Consider the following 22482-nt stretch of genomic DNA (forward strand, 5'->3'; position numbering starts at 1 on the left):
AATTTTAATTGATTTTTTTTTTTTAAACATGGAAAAGTCAAATAAAGTGCAAGTAAATAAACCTTCTTGTATTAATTCAAGATTCTAAATTCCTTAAAATTTTTATTCATTTACTAGGTACCATGTAGAAGTAATTTCCCAGTTGAGTTCAGACATACTGTTTTCAGGATGTGAACTCCTAAAATTAGAGGTTTAGCTGCCATAAATATCACGTAAATTGTGGCTTCATAGTTTAAATTACATTTTCAAACTCGCATAGTGCATTCCATATGAATATTATATGTTTTTCATATCTCCTCGGTCTACATAACAAAAATGTTTTCTCTACTACTCATCGCATAAAAATTTCACACTCAGCGAAAGGTAATTTATGGCAGTGCAATTTTTGTCTAGGGAATTAAATATGAATACTCTTTTTTTAAATTTGTTTAACATTTCGTTAGCTCGTCAATTACTGCTGACCCAATTCGTTTCAAATTACTAATTAATGTAAATTATTCTGGGAATTACGTTTGTGAAATTGAGTGGCGTGGAGTTGGACTTTAGACATGAGCTGCAGTAATATATGTAGAAACTCAAATTTATATGTATATATATATATAAGTAATTTTTTTTTAAATTTGTCGTTATTTTTACATTTGTGGGTATGCACTTACATGCATGCATATGTAAATCAATTTCAAAATATTCCCTCAATTAATACATTTTTTTAGTGAAATCCCAACTTATGTGTGAATAAAACTGACTCAAAGAGTAAATTTCCCAATTCTATATATCAATTAAATTTCTTAAACTATTTAATCCATCTCCTTGCATAGATCTCATCAAAGCATAATATTTACTAGGTTGCGTGCATATGCTTGTTGTTGGAGTCGACCACCCACTAGCAATATCCGACATCTAAACTCCAACACAAACCCCTTGAAAAGCACCCTTGTTTTCCTAACTCCAATTAACGTTGCGTGCTTGAGCGTAACATATTGAAATTTGTATATCAAACACTTACATATGTATATAATATATATCAATATAGTATGTGGCATGAGCGCACATCAAAGCTGCAACAAATTGTTGCATACGCTTACGCACCCACCAATTAGTTGCTTGCAGCTCAATGTGCCCTCTTAAAGACTTAAGCATACTAAGTTAAATAATTCATTGGAAAATTATATAAAGCAAAGGCTGGTTAATGGAAATTGTGTGAGATTTTCTTGGAACGAAAGCGAAAATGCGCGTTTTTATTAAAGAGAGCAATAGAAAGCGTGTAGCAAACGTTCCTCGATATTTAAATTACAATAATATATAATATTCTTCTAATTGATTCAATCAATATATAAAATCGTTAATCAAGCATTTATAAAGAATAATTTTTAATCATTTTCCTCCCAGTACATATAGCTCATACTCATATTTTCCTCTATAGAGGGCTCGCAAGTTCTCATTTGAAGCTTTGACTTAACCAATTGAAGTCTTATAACTGACATTGATAACTCGTTAAGTTCGTTGGCATTGCTACTGAATCAAGCACTCGTTTACTGAACGCAACCTGAAGGTTTGTAGAAATATTTCCTCTTTCTATGTGCATAATGTACTCAAGTATATAGGTTTAAATGTGCCTTTTTACGAGTATGCTTATGTGGATACTTGAACACTCACATACATATGTGGTTAGACTTAAGCATAGGTGGGAATTTTGCTTCCTTTTGCTCTTCAATTTGTGGGTCTTCTTTCAACAGTACACATGTCTACATATTTACTGACATATTTACTTAAAAGTAATAAGTCTGTGGACCTGTGTTGTGTAGCAGTTAAAGGTTTGCAAGCAGTCCGAAAAACCTAGTTTTAATCACGGTTAAAACACGACTGTACTTCAGCAAAAATAGCAAAACTTCAAGTAAGTTTCTGTGATGAAAAAATTAATTTCAAAAAATAAACTCTTGTAAATTTGATTTTATAACGATATTTATGGTAATATTGATTTATTTATAGCTGGATAATATCAGAGCTACACATTCGCGCTATCACTTCAAATCAAATTACATTATTGCAAACTTCGTATTACTACACAAGGGGTTAGAATTGAAAATATAATTGTACATGAGATTACAAGTAGTGTTGAGATTACAACTCATACATTTCTATAGCATTCCTCTTTATTCCAAGACTTTTTTAAGAATAATTATTATTTTACTTTGTCGACGAAAATTGGTTTTCAAGTGACTTTTAAATTACAATATAAGTAAACTTTTAATTCCAAAACAGCGAAAAAGTTTTGAAATATTTTTTCTCAAATCTTATTTAGCAATATCTTTTTAAATATTTTTAAATCCATCTCCATCTAAAATTGTTCTACTTTGACCTAATTTTTTTCTACTCTGTACATTCTTCCTGTAAAAATGCGCAATGCTTTGGGCGAGCAATTTCAAACAAAAGACAGACTATGAGCTCAGCCCAGTGATTAGAAGCAAAGATTACACAGCGATTTGTTCGAATTACCATTGACATTTGCGAAAACAAAAAGGCAAGCACAAACAATGGCGACAATGACAATGCAATTGCAATAGCCGAGTTCGAGATCTCGGCATAGATTGTCATTCTATGCCATTTTGACAATTTTTTTTGCACGTATATTAGGGGTTTAGGCGACTGGGAATCGATGAATGGGTCATTTGGAAAATAGATTTTGTGAATGAAAATAAAAGTTGTCAGTTGATAGATTTTTCCCTTTGATATTGGGCAAAAGTATGTGAATTTGTATTTTTCAATAGACAAGTGGCAGGCATCAAATGACAGTTTGCAGCAAGATCACTCTGGTGTGAGAGAAAGGGAATCATATATTTTATTCTTACATACATATATGTGTGATTATGTACATTACTATTTATATAAATATATATATATATATATTTTTTTTTTTGATATTTCTTCTCGAGAGTTTTGCGAAGGAAAACTGAAAAATCATATCATATCAAATCAAGCATGTCGTATATGCTAGGGTGGTTATAAAATTAACTAACTTAATAACATAAAAAAATGTATAATCTTTTTAATATATTATTATTATTCTTGATTAAAAAAATAAATTTTTTATGAATTTATCGAATAAAAACAATAAAAGTCATAAGAAATAAAATATTTAACGATTATGAGGCACTAATTTGCGAAAAAATTTAAAAAATTATCTTTAACGTTTTAAGGTTAAACTTTAACCTCGAATATCTTTTGACCACCAAAAACCATTAACATGTAGAATCTGTAGAACATTCCTCTGATATATATACAGGAAATTAAAAATCACAATGCGCCACCTGTTAATATTAATATTAAGAGCTCAAACGTTAACAGATATTTTTGTATTAACTTCAGACAACATTTTCACGATATCTTAAAAAAAATGTTGGACCCACCCTAGTATATGCTCATTAATACCGTAATTATGTCAAATTTTCTTATAAAACTGTCACACTTGTCAATTAGTCAGTCATATTTGTGCCGAAATCTAAGTTACACTACCCATTTGATGGACTTAAAGTCTACATATCGAATCGATATGAAACAAAAATGCAAAAATCTCGTAATTATGAAACTGAAGTTGAAATTTGAATAAACAGTTGACGCGAAAATAATAAATAATAAATAAAAATGTACTTGCCGAGATCGCAATTATGAGTTTATTGATAATTTTGATTTATGGCGATTTTTAAATAACGCAAAACAGGATTAACCAGTTTGCAAATGAAAAGGGGAAGCATTAAAGTATGTACAGCCGACAAAACGCAAAAAGGAATCAAAAAACGCTCAAATCGCAAAGACAAAAATATATCGAAAACAAATACTCAATAATTTACTCATGCTCAAAGCGAGACACTCGCCAATTAGCACTCATTTATCGGACATTCATTTAAGGCTCGCACTCAAATTATTTTTATATTTTTTTTTTATAATAATTACTCAATAACTAACCAACTTGAAAGTACATTTTGTGAGTGCTTCATTTTCACTCATTTCGAGCGCAGGAAAAATGCGGAGTGAATTATTGGCAAAGGTACACATTTTACTACTTTTCCTGTGTGTGTTGTTGTTGTCTTTTTTATATATGTATATCTCATATTCTGCTAGTAATTGTCATGGCGTCACTATTTGCTTTGTATGTGTTTGTGTAATTTACCTTTACCTAATTCCAAGCGATGACTCTATAAATGTCTGTATGTGTATGAGTATGTGTTGGTGAACACATTTTGGTGGGCTGTGTTTATCTCCCTTCATGTACTTGTTGTTGTTTGCTGGTTTGTTATGGGATACGCCCATTTAGCTTCTCACTCAGTATTTTAGCCATGAATGAATATTCAAATTAATTGATAGTATTTCCTAACGTACATATGTTTGTAAGTATTTAAATAGGTGATAATGTTTTAAAGTGAAATTGAAAGAAATTATGTGGTAAATGTGCAGTAATAGGTTTGGTATTTTGACTATTTTAGGAGCAATGAACTAAATTTCTAGCTGAGCGTTGACCTTTCTAATGAGCCAAATTTGCTCTAAAACCATATAACCAAACGAGTTTTGTATATCATTATAAAAATATCATTTAATAATTTCAAATTAGCGTGACGAGCTGGGTCGATTTATCCATGTGCTTCTGTTCGTCCGTATGTTTTTGAGATATTGATCTTAAAGTATTAAAATTTTGAAAGTTTGAAATTTGATATCGGATCATTATATATAAATACAGCTGCCATACAAAATAACCGACCAAAATCTATTACTTATTTGGAATACTTTTTAATTTGACAAGATATTTTCACAAAATTTGGTAGAGATTATAGTCTAAAGCAACGCTTCCATCTCCGAACATACTGCTCAAATCGAAACCCTATAGCATAAAGCTGCCAAGCAAATTGATCGATCAAAATCTAGATAAAGATTTTTTATACCTTTTTATGCTCTAAGAAATGCATCTGTGAAGGATATTATAGCTTCAACTGGTGCTAGGTTGGTGTAGCCGGAGTTAATGTTTTTTCTTGCTTTTTTTTGAATTTAGGCTTGAAATAATTTAATAAATCAACTGACTTTTAATAAAAATTTTAGAAACACCAACTAATGACCACCACTGGAATTTGTGTAGAAAATCAAAAGTAGCATTTTACAAAAATTTCTATCCGAAGTTGAAAGTATAAACTGAATTTATTTTATTTTAAAAATGCTTAAAATTCATCTTAATAATTATGAACAGGGTGATTAGAGAGTGGACCAGATTACTAACTGACAAGCAAGTTTTATCCAGTATTTAATAGAGTTTTTGAAGTTCCAGCGAAAGTAAATGTGGATTTAACAACTTTTTAGATGGAGAACGAAACTTGGGATGACGTTATGACAAAGCCGATATGTTTCTACAATCTTCTTGATGCTTGAAAATAGAATTTTAAACTTCCTATTTATATACCCTTTTCATAGTTTCATCATTAAATTTTTGATTTTCTTTTGGAAATTTCATATTTATGTATTTCGGTGTATTGAGTGACATGTGACTTAAAGTAATTAATTTCTCCAACAATCCAACACCACGAAAGCAACCGCAATTTCACAAGCATCTAATGAATAAATTAAAATTTAATTTGGTTTTTACTAAAAGCTCATTTAGTACTAAATTGCATACTAAAGAAATTAATTAGCAAACAAAAGCATTCCATGAAGTCAGCGTGTAAATAATTCCGCCGCAAACAATTAATGTTCTTTAGCGGTGATAATGAGCTACTAAAGTCATGGCACACCCCACAAAAGCAAAAAAACAAGGAACAAGCATCAGACGTAACCAAACCTATTATTCAAATAAGATAGACAACTAAGCTGAAAAAATGTTAAATGGGTGGCAACGATGGCAGTAAAGTGATATCAAGCGAAGCGGCGACAAGCAAAATGGCGGCGGCCGAGCAAAAAATAAGAGCAGCGTGTTGATATGGATACAGGCGCAGTGTTGGTAAATTTTAATGTTCATTATAAAAACAAATAATACACATGCATGTACGTATGAGTGTGTGTGCTTGTAGAGTAGCGCTGGAACCACTAAATGCTACCGCAAGTGCTGAAAGAGCTCATGCCGAGAAAGGTGCGCGCCTTTGAATAGGCAACTAAATGACCAAATGAGCAAATAAGCATTCGCTTTGTTGTCGCTTTGAATCGAAAGAACGCGGCGCGTTGCCAAATTTAGCAGCAGTCGCCACAATAACCTCAAAATGGTGCAACTGCTGTCTGCGACGAGGGCGTGCAGCAATCGAAATGAGCAGTGAAATGACCACAAAACCCGCAGCGGGGGAGGTAAGTGAGCAAATAATTACGCAACAATGCCGAACAAAATGGCGCAAAGTACACGTAATAAGCAAAGCATATAAGTAAACGAAGCCAAAAATGCGATCCTTTGACATGCCCAAAAGCGCATGAGTAGTAGATGTGAGCGCAGTGCGCAAATTTTACACATACACCCAAACATATATGCAGGGATATGAGCATTTAATCAGAAATTCTTTGTTCTTATTGTTGGATTTTTGTACTGTAGTTGCTGCGCGCTGTCGTTTGTTGCTCATTTTTGTTGGTTTTCAAATGCCTCATGCGGATTCTGCACTGCTGTGGATGCTGTGACCCGCAGCGGCAGTGATTGCGAAGCAAACACACACTCGCATACATTTCATACGCCAACTAATGCGTATGTGTGTTTGTGTGTATTCGTGTTGATTTAAGGACATCAGCAAACGCATTAACTGCCACTTGAACAACAAACAAATCCAAGTGCAAAATATATGACGAACATAGTCGCTGCTGTCGTATAGCACAACCACTTCGCTGCCACACGCATTCCCCGCGTTTGTTGCACGATGCTCATGACTACCCCGCCAACGGTGTTTACCAACACTCTTACAGCTGGCTAGCAATTATTTGCTATGCTGCTATGAACTTTTCCATTTTCTATTGCGAAAATCTCGATTCTGTCGAATTGCGTTGCGCTCCCTGCTTTTGGTCCTTCTTTGTGTCCTGCCATTACCGGAGCAACTAACCATTGTTGTTTTGTTACGCGTATATTTTGTACATTTGTACGCTTGCCAACAGCTATTGTTGTTACTTTCACTCCAATTGTTGTTGTTGTTGTTGTTGTTGTTACTGAAGTTGTTGTTGTACACGCCTTAACGACGCATCATTACACAGCGTAAAAAGCTGCAATCTCAAATTTCAATGAAATTATCATCACTCACACACGAACACATACACATATAAAATGCAGACACACTCACATATCCGTTAATAAAGTCGAGCGCGAAATGAGCAAAGATTCAGCAAGTCTGAAGTAGGCAAGGTTAAAATGCCATTCATAGAGATACACAAAGAGATTTTAAATTAAAATAGTTTATTGTTGCTGCTGCATTAGGAGGTCCTTGTAGCATCATGCATGAGTCTGCGCACGAAAAACGCAAAACGTCGACGGGTTTCAGGTTAAACATTTTTTTAAAAATGTTAAGGGACTCCAGTCAGTACTTGTTAATACAGATCCTTTCCTTCATAGTTGGAATACATATACATACTAACATTTCTTGAAGCATCAGTTGTGAGTAAGAAGCCCGCAATATACAGTTGAGATATATGTAGGTATCGTATAGATAGGTAAACAATTTTTTTCTGCTCTACTTTGATCAGAGATTGCATTGAAAAATTACCGTTATATTAATTCGCTTTGAACTCCTTGAGATTTTGATAAATATGCGATCATGATTCGGTCCATCAAGTTCAGTGAAGCTAAGAATCCGGATTTTTATATTATATATGTAGGAGTAAGACCTACACAAATTGTGAAAATTGTATTAAGATCTAAAAAACTATTTTGAAATATCTACATAACCAATTGATCAAATTGTATCCGAACTTGTCCATTTAAATTACGCGAGCAAGCCGAATGGATAAGAAAGTTTTTCCTAGATTGACACAATTTTTTTTACGTTCCTGTAAAGTTTCATGATTATGTGTTTCCAATAAAATCACGGCTACGTGTTTTATAGAGTCTACCTTATCACGAGCACAAAAATTTAAGTGGCATAAGGCTTGCCTCATTATCATCCATCCTCCTTTGTTAGTGACGACAGCATCGAATAAGTTAAAGAAGCAGTGCTTCAAAATCATCGTGTTGACATCAGAGAGATAGCAGAGGACCGCAACATCTCTTCTGGTTCGGCTTAACGCTTTTTGGTTACTGATTTGTGTATGAAGCGTATCTGAAGACCCTACATTCATCAAACGCAACATAACTGGTGTTAAGACGTGGATGAAACTGCTCAACAATCTAGTGAATGGCGCTCTAAAAATGAGCCGCAACCGAAAAAAATAAAACAAAATTCGCTGAAGGCCATCGCAACCGAAGCTTATAACAAATATATAGAAAAGTGGATTAAGCGTTGGAAGGCTTGTATTCGCTCTAGAGGCTGCTTTGAAGACGATGATAAATATTTGTATTAAAATACGTGAAATTTAGTGTTTTTTGCAATTCGTGTCATAGTTGTTTCTGTCGGTATAATTATAAGTTGGATTTTATGACAGGTCGCTGTAAAGAAGACAAAGCTGAGACCCGCAGAAATCAAATTTTGCAGATTAAATTTAGCAAACCTCAACCTAAGACCACAATTTACAAAAAATGCATACAATAAAACGCGATTACTAATTCTTCTGCAAACAATATACGAACACGCCAGTATCTATTCCGTTAGATATCGTTAGGTGCAGCCAAAAGAGCCATCAGCGTCACCAAAGCGTGTACAAAACTAACAACAACATTTTCAACAATACCACTAGCACCATCAAGAGTAACATCAATATGACGAACAGCACCATCAAAAAACTCGCCATCAAAGAGCTAGAGAACAAAACAGAACCATTAACGACAACGTCAGCAGCAGTAACGCCATCGTTGTCAACGGTTTTCATTGTTCAAACCGAAATGGTTTATTGATATTTTTCTTGAAATTATATTGCGCTCTTGAAGAAGCTCAGATTTCCAAGCAAGTAGCGCATAAACAAGCGCATCGCCAAGCCAGCCACTGGCGCAAGGCAGGAGCCAACGATTGGAGCGGAGCAGCAGTCGAGCGAGGAAAGCAACGCACCAAACTGACAAAGAATTTGCGCTTTGAACAAATGCACACAAAGCGGCGCATCAAGCGGTGAAAAAACAACAAAAACCAAAGGGTGATGTTGGTGACGGTGGATGGGGCAGCAGTGCTGGTGGAGCTGGGGCTTTAGCATAAGGGTGAAGTTTAGTTGATGTTTGTAACGGTGTGCGCATACAGTTGCGAATGTGTGTGACAAGGCATTGCACAAATGGAAATTTCACTTGAGTAAAATGACTTTTAATGGCTAACAAAATAAAAACAATGGCATTAGAAATACAAATAAAGAAAATAAATAAAACATTGAAAGCAACACCTGTATTTGTACAGTTGCATGCGCATTAGTGGATGAATGGGTGGATGATTGGAGAAAATGTGGGGTGAACGTGGATTCTAGGAATACATAGAAATGTAAACGCTTAGGTTTATAGGAAATAGGAAGAACTAGTGACTCTTGACAATGGCAATGGGTAGATACAAGGGCTTTTGGTTTTAGCATTAGGCACTCTTCTTGCTTAAAAAAATTTCCCCCATTGGCACATTCCCGAGGCTTTATAATTTTATAATATTGTGTGTAGTAGTAACGCATAATAAAAAAGTTTGAGATAACGTTAATTATTTAAGGAATTAAGTCAAGTTTTGTCTCTAAGAACCAAGTACCCAGCGTGGACCGATAGTTATATTTTCTAAACAAATTCCCAAATTACGCAGAAGTATTTTTCTATAAAAAAGTTTGCGTGCCTCTGATCAAAATTGACCGGGACTGACAAATCATATATACCTAGCTCAAAATAGGCTTCTGAGCCAACACTTAATTCAATTTCACTTGTTATAAGCATCGTGTTGGCTTTGGCAAATTTTAGTATTTTTCGAAGGCAAAAAAAAAAGGTCACATTTTAACAGATGGTATAAGTCTCTAAAGTCCGTGTCGTAACGAGAATAATAATTGATGAAATCGGTATTGGATTGCTCAGAGCATGGTTATCCAATATTTACAGAACTCTTCAGCCTTGCTAACTGTGAACAATATATAACTATGCTTATATATGAAATTTCTAATTTAAGATTTTATAGCGAATTAAACTAATATATGAGGCAATCTGGAACACATACTGTCTCACCGAAAGTTTGTACAAAATACCGTATCAGTGAGTGAAAACGAACGATATCTCTTGCTTCAGAAAAGCGATGTAGAAAGGAACTTGGTATCAGAAAAATTCGTGATCGAACCAAAATCTGTAGCACTATGGACGCTACAGCGCCATAAAATAAGAAAAATATTAATGCCATAATTGTCTGTATATAGCTAGTCATAGAGAATAAATTCAAAGTAATCGAATCTTTTACATTTTCCACCTTAAATGAGCAAAATATTTGCACATACAAACGCTCAATAGCATTTACTAATGCAAAAAATAAGTAATCAGTAGCGCACTATTAAGACTTCTATATCAGATAAAAAATGACTGTCAATCAAAAATCAGAACAAAATCAACAATAATCCAATGTCTCTGCCTCGAGACATAAAAGTAATAACAGCAAATCAAAACAACAAAAAACAGCAATAAAGAATCAGCGCAAAGTATAGCACAGCGCTGCTTCAAGCATAACATTAGCAAAGAAAACAAACGCAAAGGAAAACGGAGAAAAGGAATTGTGAAAAATAAAGAAACCTGCCACGATCGCACGCATTGTGGTTTTATATACGAATTTCTGGTCAAATGATTTCCAACATTCAGCAAAAATACTACGAATTACCGTAAGAGGCACAAATGGATCAACAACACACTGAAAAAGGACAAAAAGGCCATAAACGATAACATAAAAAACACCAAAAAAATATAAGATTCAGACGAGGCATTAAGTATTTACTGCGAAAACTCATTTGGCTTCTGTTGAAATCGAAATCCTTACAGAATCACACACACAAAGAGATCTACAGAATCTTAAGGATTATAGGATATCAGCTGCCCTTTCTCCTGACTGACACGCTGGCAAACGCAAACAAACAAACAAACAGCCTTCTACTACTTAAAACTGACTTACTGCATACCCCAAAAGGACAATCTCTGCTTAGTGTTCGACACACAGTAGCCGTAAGTGCAACAGTTTGCTGAAATAATTAAGTCAAACGTGATTCTTTATGGTCTAGTAACCTTTCTAAAAAGCATTAACATTCCAACACTTTGGCAGTGAGGAGCGCAAAAATACTTCGATTAATGCACCGATAAGGAACAGTAGCACAAAGTAGGTCAAATTTTGATTGAGCCACGGGTTTTATTTTGCTTAAATTAATTAATTATAAAATGAAGCGAGCTGTCCAAAAAGTTGGTGGTCAAATGTTTGGAAATTCGTTACATAATTATAAATAATTGAAGTTAATAGATTTTCCAGCCATCAGTTGCTGATATTATACCTGGATGAATTGCGAGTGAAATTCTGGCTATACAAATTATCACAGCCGCCCTTTTCTGGAGAAAAGCTAAGTACCAAGCCGTCAACCTTCAGTATACAAATCTCAAACCGCATGAAATTCTTTATCGACTACAGTGAAACGGAGTCAATTTCAATAGAATTCGAAAACGAAGATAAAGAATTTCATACGGTTTGAGATTTGTATACCGATTGTTTTTACTTATTTATCGTATATTTTTTTTATATAGATTAAGTTAGATGGCCATTACCTACATATAGATTTTTAGGTCCCCAGCGGTACTAACCGAAGCTAGTTTCGATAACGTTACCACTATAGCCGACAAGGACTATAAACTGCATTTCTTAAATTATAAGGTCTCGTAAAACGAAATCCATTATTCTGGCGAGTCGCAATCGATGTGTGTGGCTTGCCGTTGGCCTGATGGAACACAATTCCACACCTATTGGTCAAAGCTGGCCGATTATGGACGATTGCCTTCATCAGACGATTCAATTGTTAGCAGTATAGATCGGATTAATAGTTTGGCCGCTGGGGATCAGCTTATAGTATATGATTCCCTGCCAATCAATCGATGATTGGTCACCATTTGTCCACAATCACTAGGATTCAACCACGACCGTTTTCGCTTGCCGTTGTTGTAAGCAACTAATTCTTCATCGTAAGTCCGCTTAAGTAATGGATCGATTTTTTTGCGATTCGCAGTTGGAAATTCGGTCCAGGAGGTTTTTTTTTGCTGAGCTCGTGTGACACCCATACATTGAGCTTGTTTTTGTATACAAGTCAAAACATCACAAAACTGTCTAAGTAGTTGTTCTAGTACGAGATTTTATCTTGCTAATTCCATATAGCGTAACCCGGTCGAACTAATACAATGCAAGATACAGCTTAAAAAAGTCATCTATTGGAAAAATAATGGATTCCTTGTTTTAGACCTTATACTTAGGGAATTTTTTTGCTGCTGCCACAACAACAATGATTTTCGATATTTAAGGAGAGCCAGGAACTTATTTTTGAAAATGGTTTCAGTTATTCTATAAGTGAGCTTCTAAGATGCCAATCAAATTATCGTTTCAAAAAGTTTCTTGTAACCGTCATCAACCGTTAGTGGAGGATGGTTTTATTAAACTTTGTGCTCTTTTGCAGTAGGATCCAAATTAATATATATGTACATATTTAGCTTTAGGGGGATATTCTGGTTTAAATATTAAAAAACAAATTTTCTGGCATATTATTGTAGCATAACCCTTAAGTAATATGTCCCTAAAAAGTTTTTTTGAAATTTCAATTATTTTCGGAGGTACAGCTAATTATGTGATGTGCCGACAAAGTCGACTGGCAGCTCGGCGCGAGCTTTAAATTCGTTTTTCTCTGAACAACTTTTTTAGAAACGGTTTGCATGATATCTCAAGTTCTACTCAATCGATTTACTTGAAATTTTTTACAACGCTTCTTTATGCATTATACTATCGCACTACAAGAGGATTTTTGGAATTTTTTTTTTTTTAAATAACGAAACATGTTTTTCAAACAGCCGCCATTTTGTGAAAAAAAACTTTTTTCCAAATCCTCTCATAGTGCTATAACTACATCCATCCTTTGTAAGAATCTTTCAATAATTTCCATTTCGGGTTACTGGGAGTCCTGATATCCTGCACACCAGGACACGCCATTTTTTCATCAGTCTCCACATTGCCGGCCTGGTATTTTTTTTTAATATTATAATTGTTTTTTACTCTTTAAATATCAATAAAAAAAAACATATAAAAGAATGTATGGTAAAAATATTTCTTGTTTTTTTTTTATCGTGTCCAAAGAAGAGCCTAAAACTCGGGCTTCTAAACCAGAACACCCCCTTAATCTGTGCTTTAGCGCTCCACATACGAGTACTCCAGTAGTTTACTATGATTTTGTATATTCTTCAATGTTGAGATTCGATAAAACTCTACATACACGATTTTTTCAGAATTTAGCTAATAATTTCAGATTCTGCTAGTTCTGTTAAGTAAAAGTAAGTTTCAGTGATCTGAAGATGACTTTTAAATGTTTACAAATAATTATGGATTATAGAATAATAGCATCATGAAAGTAAGAATTTATATATAAATTATGAACAAATGGCAGTTACGGCCCTCAAGTAGATCTTGATCGATATCGCCGTTTGCATTGAAAAACGGATTAATCGGAATGAGCATAAGTCAAACCGTCAAGCTGTTCTTTAATTTAATATGATCTCGAAAAATAGTATCTAAACTCACCTTGTAGTAATCCAGTGTTGAAAAATTTTGATAACACGGCACATTATACAACATATTTCAATGTTGCACAAACTTCGGCTGCCAACACACAGCGCCTGTCAGATATATTGTTACGAAGCGGTAAATTATAGCGCTACTTGCAGCTAATCAAAGAAATCCGCAATACGAAAAGCAAACATAAAAGCAAATTCTCAACATTTCTCACAAAAAAAAACACGACGCGCAACAAAGCTGCCGACGGCAATCCGATGACACAAGTAAATCACTTCGACACTTGACATTCACTCATTGACACTTGTAATAAATAAATGTCGCGATTTTGATTGCAAAGCCCGCGAAGCAACACACACACATGCACACATGTATGCAAATGACGCGAAGAAAAGAAGAAGGCGCAGCAGTCGCGAAGGCGCGCGTCCAGAAACGACGACTGTGTCAATCCAGATGGTCAACAAAAATGCAGATGGGAAAGCGGCCACAGACAGCAATATCATCAGGCGCTGCTGTCAGTGCGGACAGCTGCAACAATTGGGTGAGACTTGCTGTTGACTGTATTCGTTATTGTTGTTGTTTTTGTTGTTGCTGATATACGCGCGAGTTAATGATCGTCACGACGCGCTAATGAGCAATTAATTTGCAGTAAATTTACAAAGTTTAAACATTTTATTTTATGAATTTTTTTCTGTGTTGCAGTTGCTCTAGAATATTGTTGTTTTATTGTTATTTTAATTGCTGATACTCAACATTAATTAACAAGCAGCGAATGTCGCTAATTGGCACAGGCAGACAAGCCAGATGAAGTTGCATTTTATGTGTCAATAGGGAAATGTCAATTTGTTTGCTGTTGTTGTCATTTAAAGCTTGTAGCTTTCACATAAAAGGCAGTCAAATTAAAATGTTTGACATTTTACCGACGGCGTGGAATTCTCGGTGGAATTATATGAAAGAATAATTGCTTTTATTAAAATATACACATATCTACATATACATATATAGTGTATTATTTCTTCAACTTTTATCACGTAGCAAACGTCACTTTTATTGTTTAATTAACATGCCATAATATTATAGCGACCTAAATACACGCGTATTTACAAACATTTGCAATTTCGAATTGTCATTTTATGCGATTGCAAACAAAGTTGCACTCGAACTGATTGGCCTGCTGCCGCGACTGCTCCGCTCAAGCTATGGTGGGCTGACAGCTGCTGGCGTTCGTGCTTACAGTTACAAATGCACACGCAATAAGGCGACTAAAATTCATTTCAATTTTACCTTTTAGTGGTGGTAGTGACACAACAAAATTTGTTATTGCTTTTTTATATAACGAATTTTTTTGTTTTATGTGTTGACGCACACCAATACACACCGCCCTTTTGAGCGCTTTTCTGACGCTTTCGTCACTGGCCGACCCAACCAACCAGTCAGCCGACCTGCCATGCGAGCCAAAACGCTCACTCAATGCGGTAGTGGAGTGGCATGTGTGTGTGCCTGTGTACAAATGTAGATGGGTTAGTTTTCTCATAACCACCCGAACGAGGCGTATCCTAGCGACATGGTTGCCGTCGGCGATGACATTTTGCCTCGGCAAGTTTCAAAACGATTTTAATTGCTATTTTAGGTATAGTAATAGTTAGATTTCAAAAGTACTCGGTTAGATATCCAGAAGTAGCTATTTTGAAATATTCGGTTGTCGACAACACTCTGCGGCAAAATTTACTTTTTTTCTGGCTATTGAAGCGAACACATTTTTTCAAGAGAACTTCTCCCGAATTAATTTGAAAAAAAAGGAATCTGTCAAATTCTCAGAGTTATGCTCCAAAATCGAAATATTGGGCTGCGAATTTCGAAATTAAGCTTATTGAAAACATCATTAGATAATACAGTTTTTTTCTTTTCTTCTCTCATTTCAATGGTGCATATCATTTATCGGTAAAGTCTCTATGACAGATGTTATAAGGTTCAAAGCCAATATTTTTGAAATATAACATATATATATTTTTCAAACATCTGGAAGTTTCTGTTGAGTGATATATAAGTCCATGTAGGAGATCGTAATTTCATATAACTGCCAAGGCAATCCAAATTGAAGAAAACTACTATTCTACCGACGGTCATTTCTTGATAGACGCTATCGAACCGGCACAATATCCGGTTAAGAAAGGTTCTTATAAAATCCAACAACCGCTGGCTACTAATTAAAAATTTATATAGATCCCAAGCTCCATTTACCCAAAAACACCAAAATGCAGTCCAGCAAGCAGATGAAGACCAAAAACAAAAGCCTTGTTCTCCCACTTTTTGTAGTGTTGTGGATTTTTCTTGTATCAAAGACAATCGAATTATGGTATCGCCCGACAAGGGGACTTAGAAGAAGACGACTTCATGCAGCAACCTTATTCTTCCTCTATTGTTATTGTTATTGTTAGAATACACTGATCTAAAAAAAATATCCGTTGATTTCTAATAGACGAAAAAATCCCTCAGATGCCTAGCGTTTTAGACCAAATCATATTCAAGCTCTCTTATATAATCTGAAACAGTTTGCAAATTTAGTTGATAACTCGTTAAGTTGAATAAATTTGCCCATTATAAAAAATTTGTAAATAAACTCATTCTTCTACAATAATTTTCCTTGCAAACCGCTTGAGGGTCACGAACGGCTCTTATCTCTCCATTAACCATACCGCCCTTTTGAAATAAGTATTACTCTAGAGCTCAACATCTACTTAGAGAAGTCTTTTGATACCTATTTCGGAACTATCTGTCCAAAAACTTACGCTATCAACACAAAATTCGTCAAAATGTTGAAAATGCGAGTAATCCATATAAGCCTTAAGCTTGACTGAGATCCTTCCACGAAGCGTATATCCTTCCAAGAAAACTAGAGCAGTTCTTCTAAAGCCAAAGTACGCAAGAATTATGATATACCTACACGCAAAATACAGATATGTTATGTAGCTAAATGATGGGTTCAATACACAGACTTATGTCGCATTATATGCGCAAAATAGTTCACCTCATTAACCCGACACACTTGATTGGGCGCCAGCCAAAACTAATTTCTTACTCGTTTTATTAACCTTGTAGCACTAAATCAAAATTTAAACGTACATACAGAAAAAATAAAACCTGAATATCCAAAATTTAAATCACAGCTTATAGACAGTTCAACAACTGCTGGTCTTTAAAGTTGTTATTCAAACCGTAAATAAATATGAATAACAACAACAAGCAAACCACGCAATGACGACACTATGGCGCTCCGCCAAAATCAGTCAATTGTGCAAAATTTAATTGATCAAAAACAACAACAACAAAAAAAAAACAATAGCATAAAATGTGGAGAAACATGGTATCAGCATGTTATTTAAACAGGGATTAAATCGAGTAGACAAGCAAATATACAAGTGGAACATGCTGCTCCAACAAATATTGGCAAAAAATGTCATAACGTACCACCTGAAATTCACTTTAATATTTTTTGCGCCCTTGCGTCTGTCGCCAATAATGCGTTCGGCTCTGTCTGCAGCTTGAGCAACGGCCGGACAAATACGGTTATCCAACAGCCTGGCTGTCCAGCCGCTTGTGGGCGACCTTGTTAGCAGACGAACACTTTAAATTGGCCTGGAAGTAGGATTGCTTTCTTTCGAACTCTCTCAGTTTACTTTCTTGCTTGGTCGAGTGTTGGATTTTTTATCCCGAATATTGCTAAATCAGGCAAAAGAATTCAATGAATTGCAAAGTTGATTTTTCGATTTTATTTCAGTTGGGACACGCTGAAGCAAGGATGAGGGAGAGAATTTTCTGAATATACGATGAGTTTTGAAGAGCAGTTCGTGGTAGGAGGTAAACTATTAAAATTTTAATAAAGCTACACTGTGAAAAATTTCGTAATTAAATTGGTTTAGAGTTTAGAACTGTTACTTGCCTTTTTTTAACTTTCTTTAATTTTAAAAGCTCTTAAATTTTTTTTCTTCAATTACCCTGCTTCTACTTATATGGCAAATTTTTTGCTTTTAACCAAGAAATTAAAAAATTTTATGCAATATTGTATTTTCTCAAACAAAGAATTTAAAAAATATCTTTTAAGGGGATATTAGCCAACTCGACGAATCTTAGACGTCAATATTCACAACAAAAAGTAAGCGAAGAAGATCTGAAAACCATGTTTTTCTTATTTCCGCTAGCTCTAGTAGATGACTAGCGAAGCTTCTCGTCTATTAGACCAGTGTTGATAAATTTTGAAACCCACAAAAATTATATTAGGATGAAACTCATTGGAAAAAAGATAATATCTGTGGTCGGGAAGTGGAAGGGAGGGGGTGGTTGAGTTTATAAGAGTAGAAAAGGTTTTATCACGATCTCCGGAAAAACTATACGTTTAATGTAAAATAGTCAAATGGCTAAGTTGTAGGTAATAAAAAGATCTACAACTCGTGTCTAGTCACTTTTTTCACCTAACCTCAAAATTGATGGGAACAATTCAAATAAACCAAGTTTTTTGTGTTTTAATTTTATGTTTCACAAAAAAAATTCTTTCATGAAACTTGGAGTAAACTAGCCCTCTTATATCCCAAATACATTGTAAAAATATGAGTGGTGTTTTAAAAAAGTCGGTTTCTTCGCTGAAATCTCCACTTTCTAATGGTACAATATATACATATATATTATAGCAAATTTTCTCAAAAAATGCAAAAAACCGACCTGTTATTTCTTTGTAGCAACAGTAAATTATTACAACTTTATTATTATATTGTTTTTAATTTTTTTCAGTGCAGCCTTTGGTAAATATTTGCGTAGCCATTTTGCATTTTCGTTTCTCAAGTCTGCAATACATGAAAATAAACGAAGTTCTCCACCTACGCACACGAAACTCCACGAAATCAGCCGCATTCTCGCAATCGCATCAGCAAAAACAAAAAAAAAAACATAGACATACAACCCCCAACAGCTTGGCAGGAACCATGGCAATGGCTGGACAATGCGTCGGCGCAAAAGCGAATCCACTCAATTGCCAGTGCAACCTGTCTCCTTTTGAGTGCAAAACGGATGTAAGAGCAATTGACGAGTAATACATAAGCAAACATACAGAAATATAAACTAATAGCATATATAGAGTAGAGTACGCTAGTGTGAAAGCATGTACATACATATGTATGTATGTTGTAGGTGGGCCAATAGCGGTTTGGTACGCTGAAGGATGTGCGATATTTTTTGCATTTGATTGCGCAAGAACACTCCCCTCTGCTGCTCTACTGCTGCCACCAACGCTTCTAACACGCTGTTGAGTTATTGATTTTGAAGCAATTGACTTTAATTGCATTAAATTAGATTACAAAATATACAAAATACAAGATTAGCAAACCAATAAATACACTTTGCACAGGATCAAATTTTCTTATTATAAAATGTGCGCTACAAACATGCATACATACATATGTATTTATTCGCATGTTTATCACTAGCTTTTGTACACATTAGCGTAGCTTGGACATGCTAGTGACCAAGGACTAATGCATATATACATATTTACGGTAATGGCACTGCTAACTTTGACGGGATTTGTTGTGGAATTTTAAATTTAAAAACCTTGATTTTTTCAAGAACTTAAATTTGATCTATCGGTTTGCATGGTAGTTATAGGCTATAGTAGTCATATCTGAATGAAAGGTGCGGCTGTTGTGCCGTTAACTTGGACATTAGTTCATACCAAATTTCGTGGAGATATCTTGTGTAATAAATAAGTTTTCCATAAAAGCATGTGATTCCGATCGTTCAGTTTGTATGGCAGCTATATGTTATAGTGGTTCAATCTGAACAGTTTGTTCGAAGATTGTAGCGTTGTAATGTAGAATAGTCTGTTCCAAATTTCCTGAACATAACTTGTCAAATAAAAATAATTTCCATACTAGGACTTGATTTTGACCGCTCAGTTTGTATGACAGCTTATGCTAAAGTGATTCTATATCGACTGTCCGACAAATGAGCAGCTTTTTTAGTATAAAAGGATGTCTGCAAAATTTCAGATCGATATCTCTAAAACTGAGGGACTGGTTCGCGAATATGCAGACGAATATGTCTAAATTGACTCAGGGTATAATAAAAATCATTACAATTAAATTAAAAATCTTTTCAAACCATGTCAATGAAAATTAGATGACTTTATAAAAGTGCATAAGGATTTTTCAGAAACCTTTTTAATATCAAGAAACGAAATGAATTATGAAAAGTAGGCGAAAAAAAAAATTTTATACTCACACTACAACAAAAACAAAATCCATACAGCATTACCAACGAGTTAAGTCTGCGCGCTCATATTGACTGACGGTTAATAGGATTACACACGTGCTCAGTCATTGCAACTGGCCGTGTCTCGTGAGACAGCCAACCGCAGAAGAAAGCCATAAGCCCGACGACCACACAGATCGGACAGTCTGCTACACACACGATCACCGATCGCCTTTGAGAATATGCAGAGCAGCTGATACTGCAAATGAAACGGCACAGCTGCAGCCTCCTGCACAACAACATGTGGTGGTCGTGTTGGGGGAGCAGTGCATCGACGTCTGCTGCTTAAATCACGAGCACAATCGCCATCGTTTGGCGTTCATGCATAACGGCTTTGGAGCCGTACAGCTTCTATACTTTTTTGCTGCTTGTAAGCGGATGTCTAAACGAAAGCATGTCTATGCACATACTTACTACACATATGTGATGGTGAGCAGAAAGCCCTTCCTACTTTTGCCACAAAGTCGCCCTTTACTTGAGTACTTTCAGTCTTCCAGTCAACTTGACCGATATACACACGTGTGAACATATGGCCGACTTGATCGTCAATTGGCTGTCTGGTGGCCAACAAAGTTGCACTTATATACATACAAGTATATACAGTTATTTTTGTATTCGCACATCGCGTTTACTTGTTCCATTATGTTTTTGCTGCTGACGGATTTCCAAGTCATTAGACAAAATTACTTTTAGACCACCAACATGGCCGAGCAGCTTTTATGGGCAATCGGAAATTTTTCAGATATTTACCTATATATATAAGGGGCTTTTTTTACATACTTATAACTACAAATTCTTTTTGATATAAGCACATGCTATTCTTACATCAACTCAGCCACATGTCCAAAATTTGAAACAAGTCCTTCTAGAAATTTACTGGTAAGGAACCGAAAGCCAAACTTCAAACAAAGTTGTATGTATCAGTTCTCTTATAAAGGACCAACGGATTCATTGTCTGACGGCCCAAGCATAATTTATTTATGGCAGACCAATCTCAAGCCTACTGAATGAAGATAGCTGAGAAACATGCGACAAAGATCTTGATCCCGAGAGCCAAACTGAGTGTTTCGAATGGCATTCGAATGTATTCAGATCTCTCGATTTGAAAAGGCGTAACAAAATTTGATCAAACTAGAATGGATAACAAGCATATTAGGTGATTGATCATCAAAAAAGTAATCAGACTTTATAAAATATAATTTAGACTTGGTAGATCTATCATGGCATTGTGCTCAAAGGCTAAAGCTTTAATTTTTTGCACTTTTAATACTGCTATAATGTTTTCAATAATAGACAGGCTATTGTATTTTAGGTTTCTACTGGTCTTACAACAACGGCATGGGTGAAAATACAATGCCATAATTTGGGACGCATAATGCATTATGCAAGAAGACACAAAACTTGATTGGGGCAGGTCCTCGTTTCACTTATTAGGTATGTCAGGCGTCTCTACTGGGCTCATACCACATAAACCTCAATTCTCTGCCAAACTAACTAAGAGTTGAGGACGCAAAAATGCCTCTAATATTTGGCCCAGAAACTAAACTTGGACTCGTTTGAAAGATCTTAGAGTTATTTAACAACTTTATGGAAATTAGATTGATCGCTATTATGTCTATATATCGTCCGATCAAATTCGACGCTAACTGTCAAAAAAACTATATTTTCACAAATTTTTATTTACGCTTCAAAAAAGGCTCCTGTGATAATACAAGTAAGTCCACGCTTAGTCCGAATTTTCGTTTTGTCAGTTTCGGTTAATTTTGGAGCGTCATTTGCTAGTTTGTTGAACAGTTCAACATCATATTCATAAACCCACGTCTGCTCACCGTGATCATTTAATGAATGTTGGGTTCTCAGCTGCGTTGTCAAACACCTCTTATGGGACCTCTACTGGACGTCACCTTTTCAAAAGATTCAGGTCTTTTGAAATGAGTCTAGCGTTAACATGTTTCATAACCAAAATGTGTTGAGTCGATTCATAAAATATGTTTAAATCCTCAGTTATTTCTCTGATGCCAACACGACAATTTCTAAGCTCTTTACGACTCGCCTGAGGAAAGCTTCACGACCTTCATTGAATGCTTTGTGCCACTCAATTATTGTATTCGTGATAAAGTAGACTCCCCAAAACCCCTGTGCAAGAATATCAATGATTCCGTAGCCGTGTTTCCATTAGAAACACAAAAATTACAGCAACAGCAATTAAACAAACAGCTCTAAAGCGCATACTAATTGACATATGGAAATCATACTTCACACGAGCATTAAAAATTTTTGACCAAACCAGGAATATCGATTCGGTTTGCGAGCGCAGTTGATATGAACCAGGCCGGTTCACATTTGATCCGATACTACA

The 22482-nt window shown here is 35.2% G+C and overlaps 1 protein-coding gene across 1 annotated transcript in view; it reads right to left on the reverse strand.

The window, feature by feature from the left end:
• Positions 1-14300, reverse strand: part of eya (eya transcriptional coactivator and phosphatase 2) — a 56807-nt gene extending 42507 nt beyond the window's left edge. Inside the window, exon 1 of the mRNA XM_036359985.2 lies at positions 13833-14300. Within this exon, the coding sequence (XP_036215878.2) occupies positions 13833-13886 (54 nt within the window). The 5' untranslated portion in view covers positions 13887-14300. The remainder of the gene's footprint in view (positions 1-13832) is intronic.
• Between the last annotated feature and the right edge of the window lie 8182 nt (positions 14301-22482).

The sequence above is a fragment of the Bactrocera oleae genome, chromosome 3 (genome assembly GCF_042242935.1).
Source record: "Bactrocera oleae isolate idBacOlea1 chromosome 3, idBacOlea1, whole genome shotgun sequence".
In the NCBI taxonomy this organism is placed as follows: domain Eukaryota; kingdom Metazoa; phylum Arthropoda; class Insecta; order Diptera; family Tephritidae; genus Bactrocera; species Bactrocera oleae.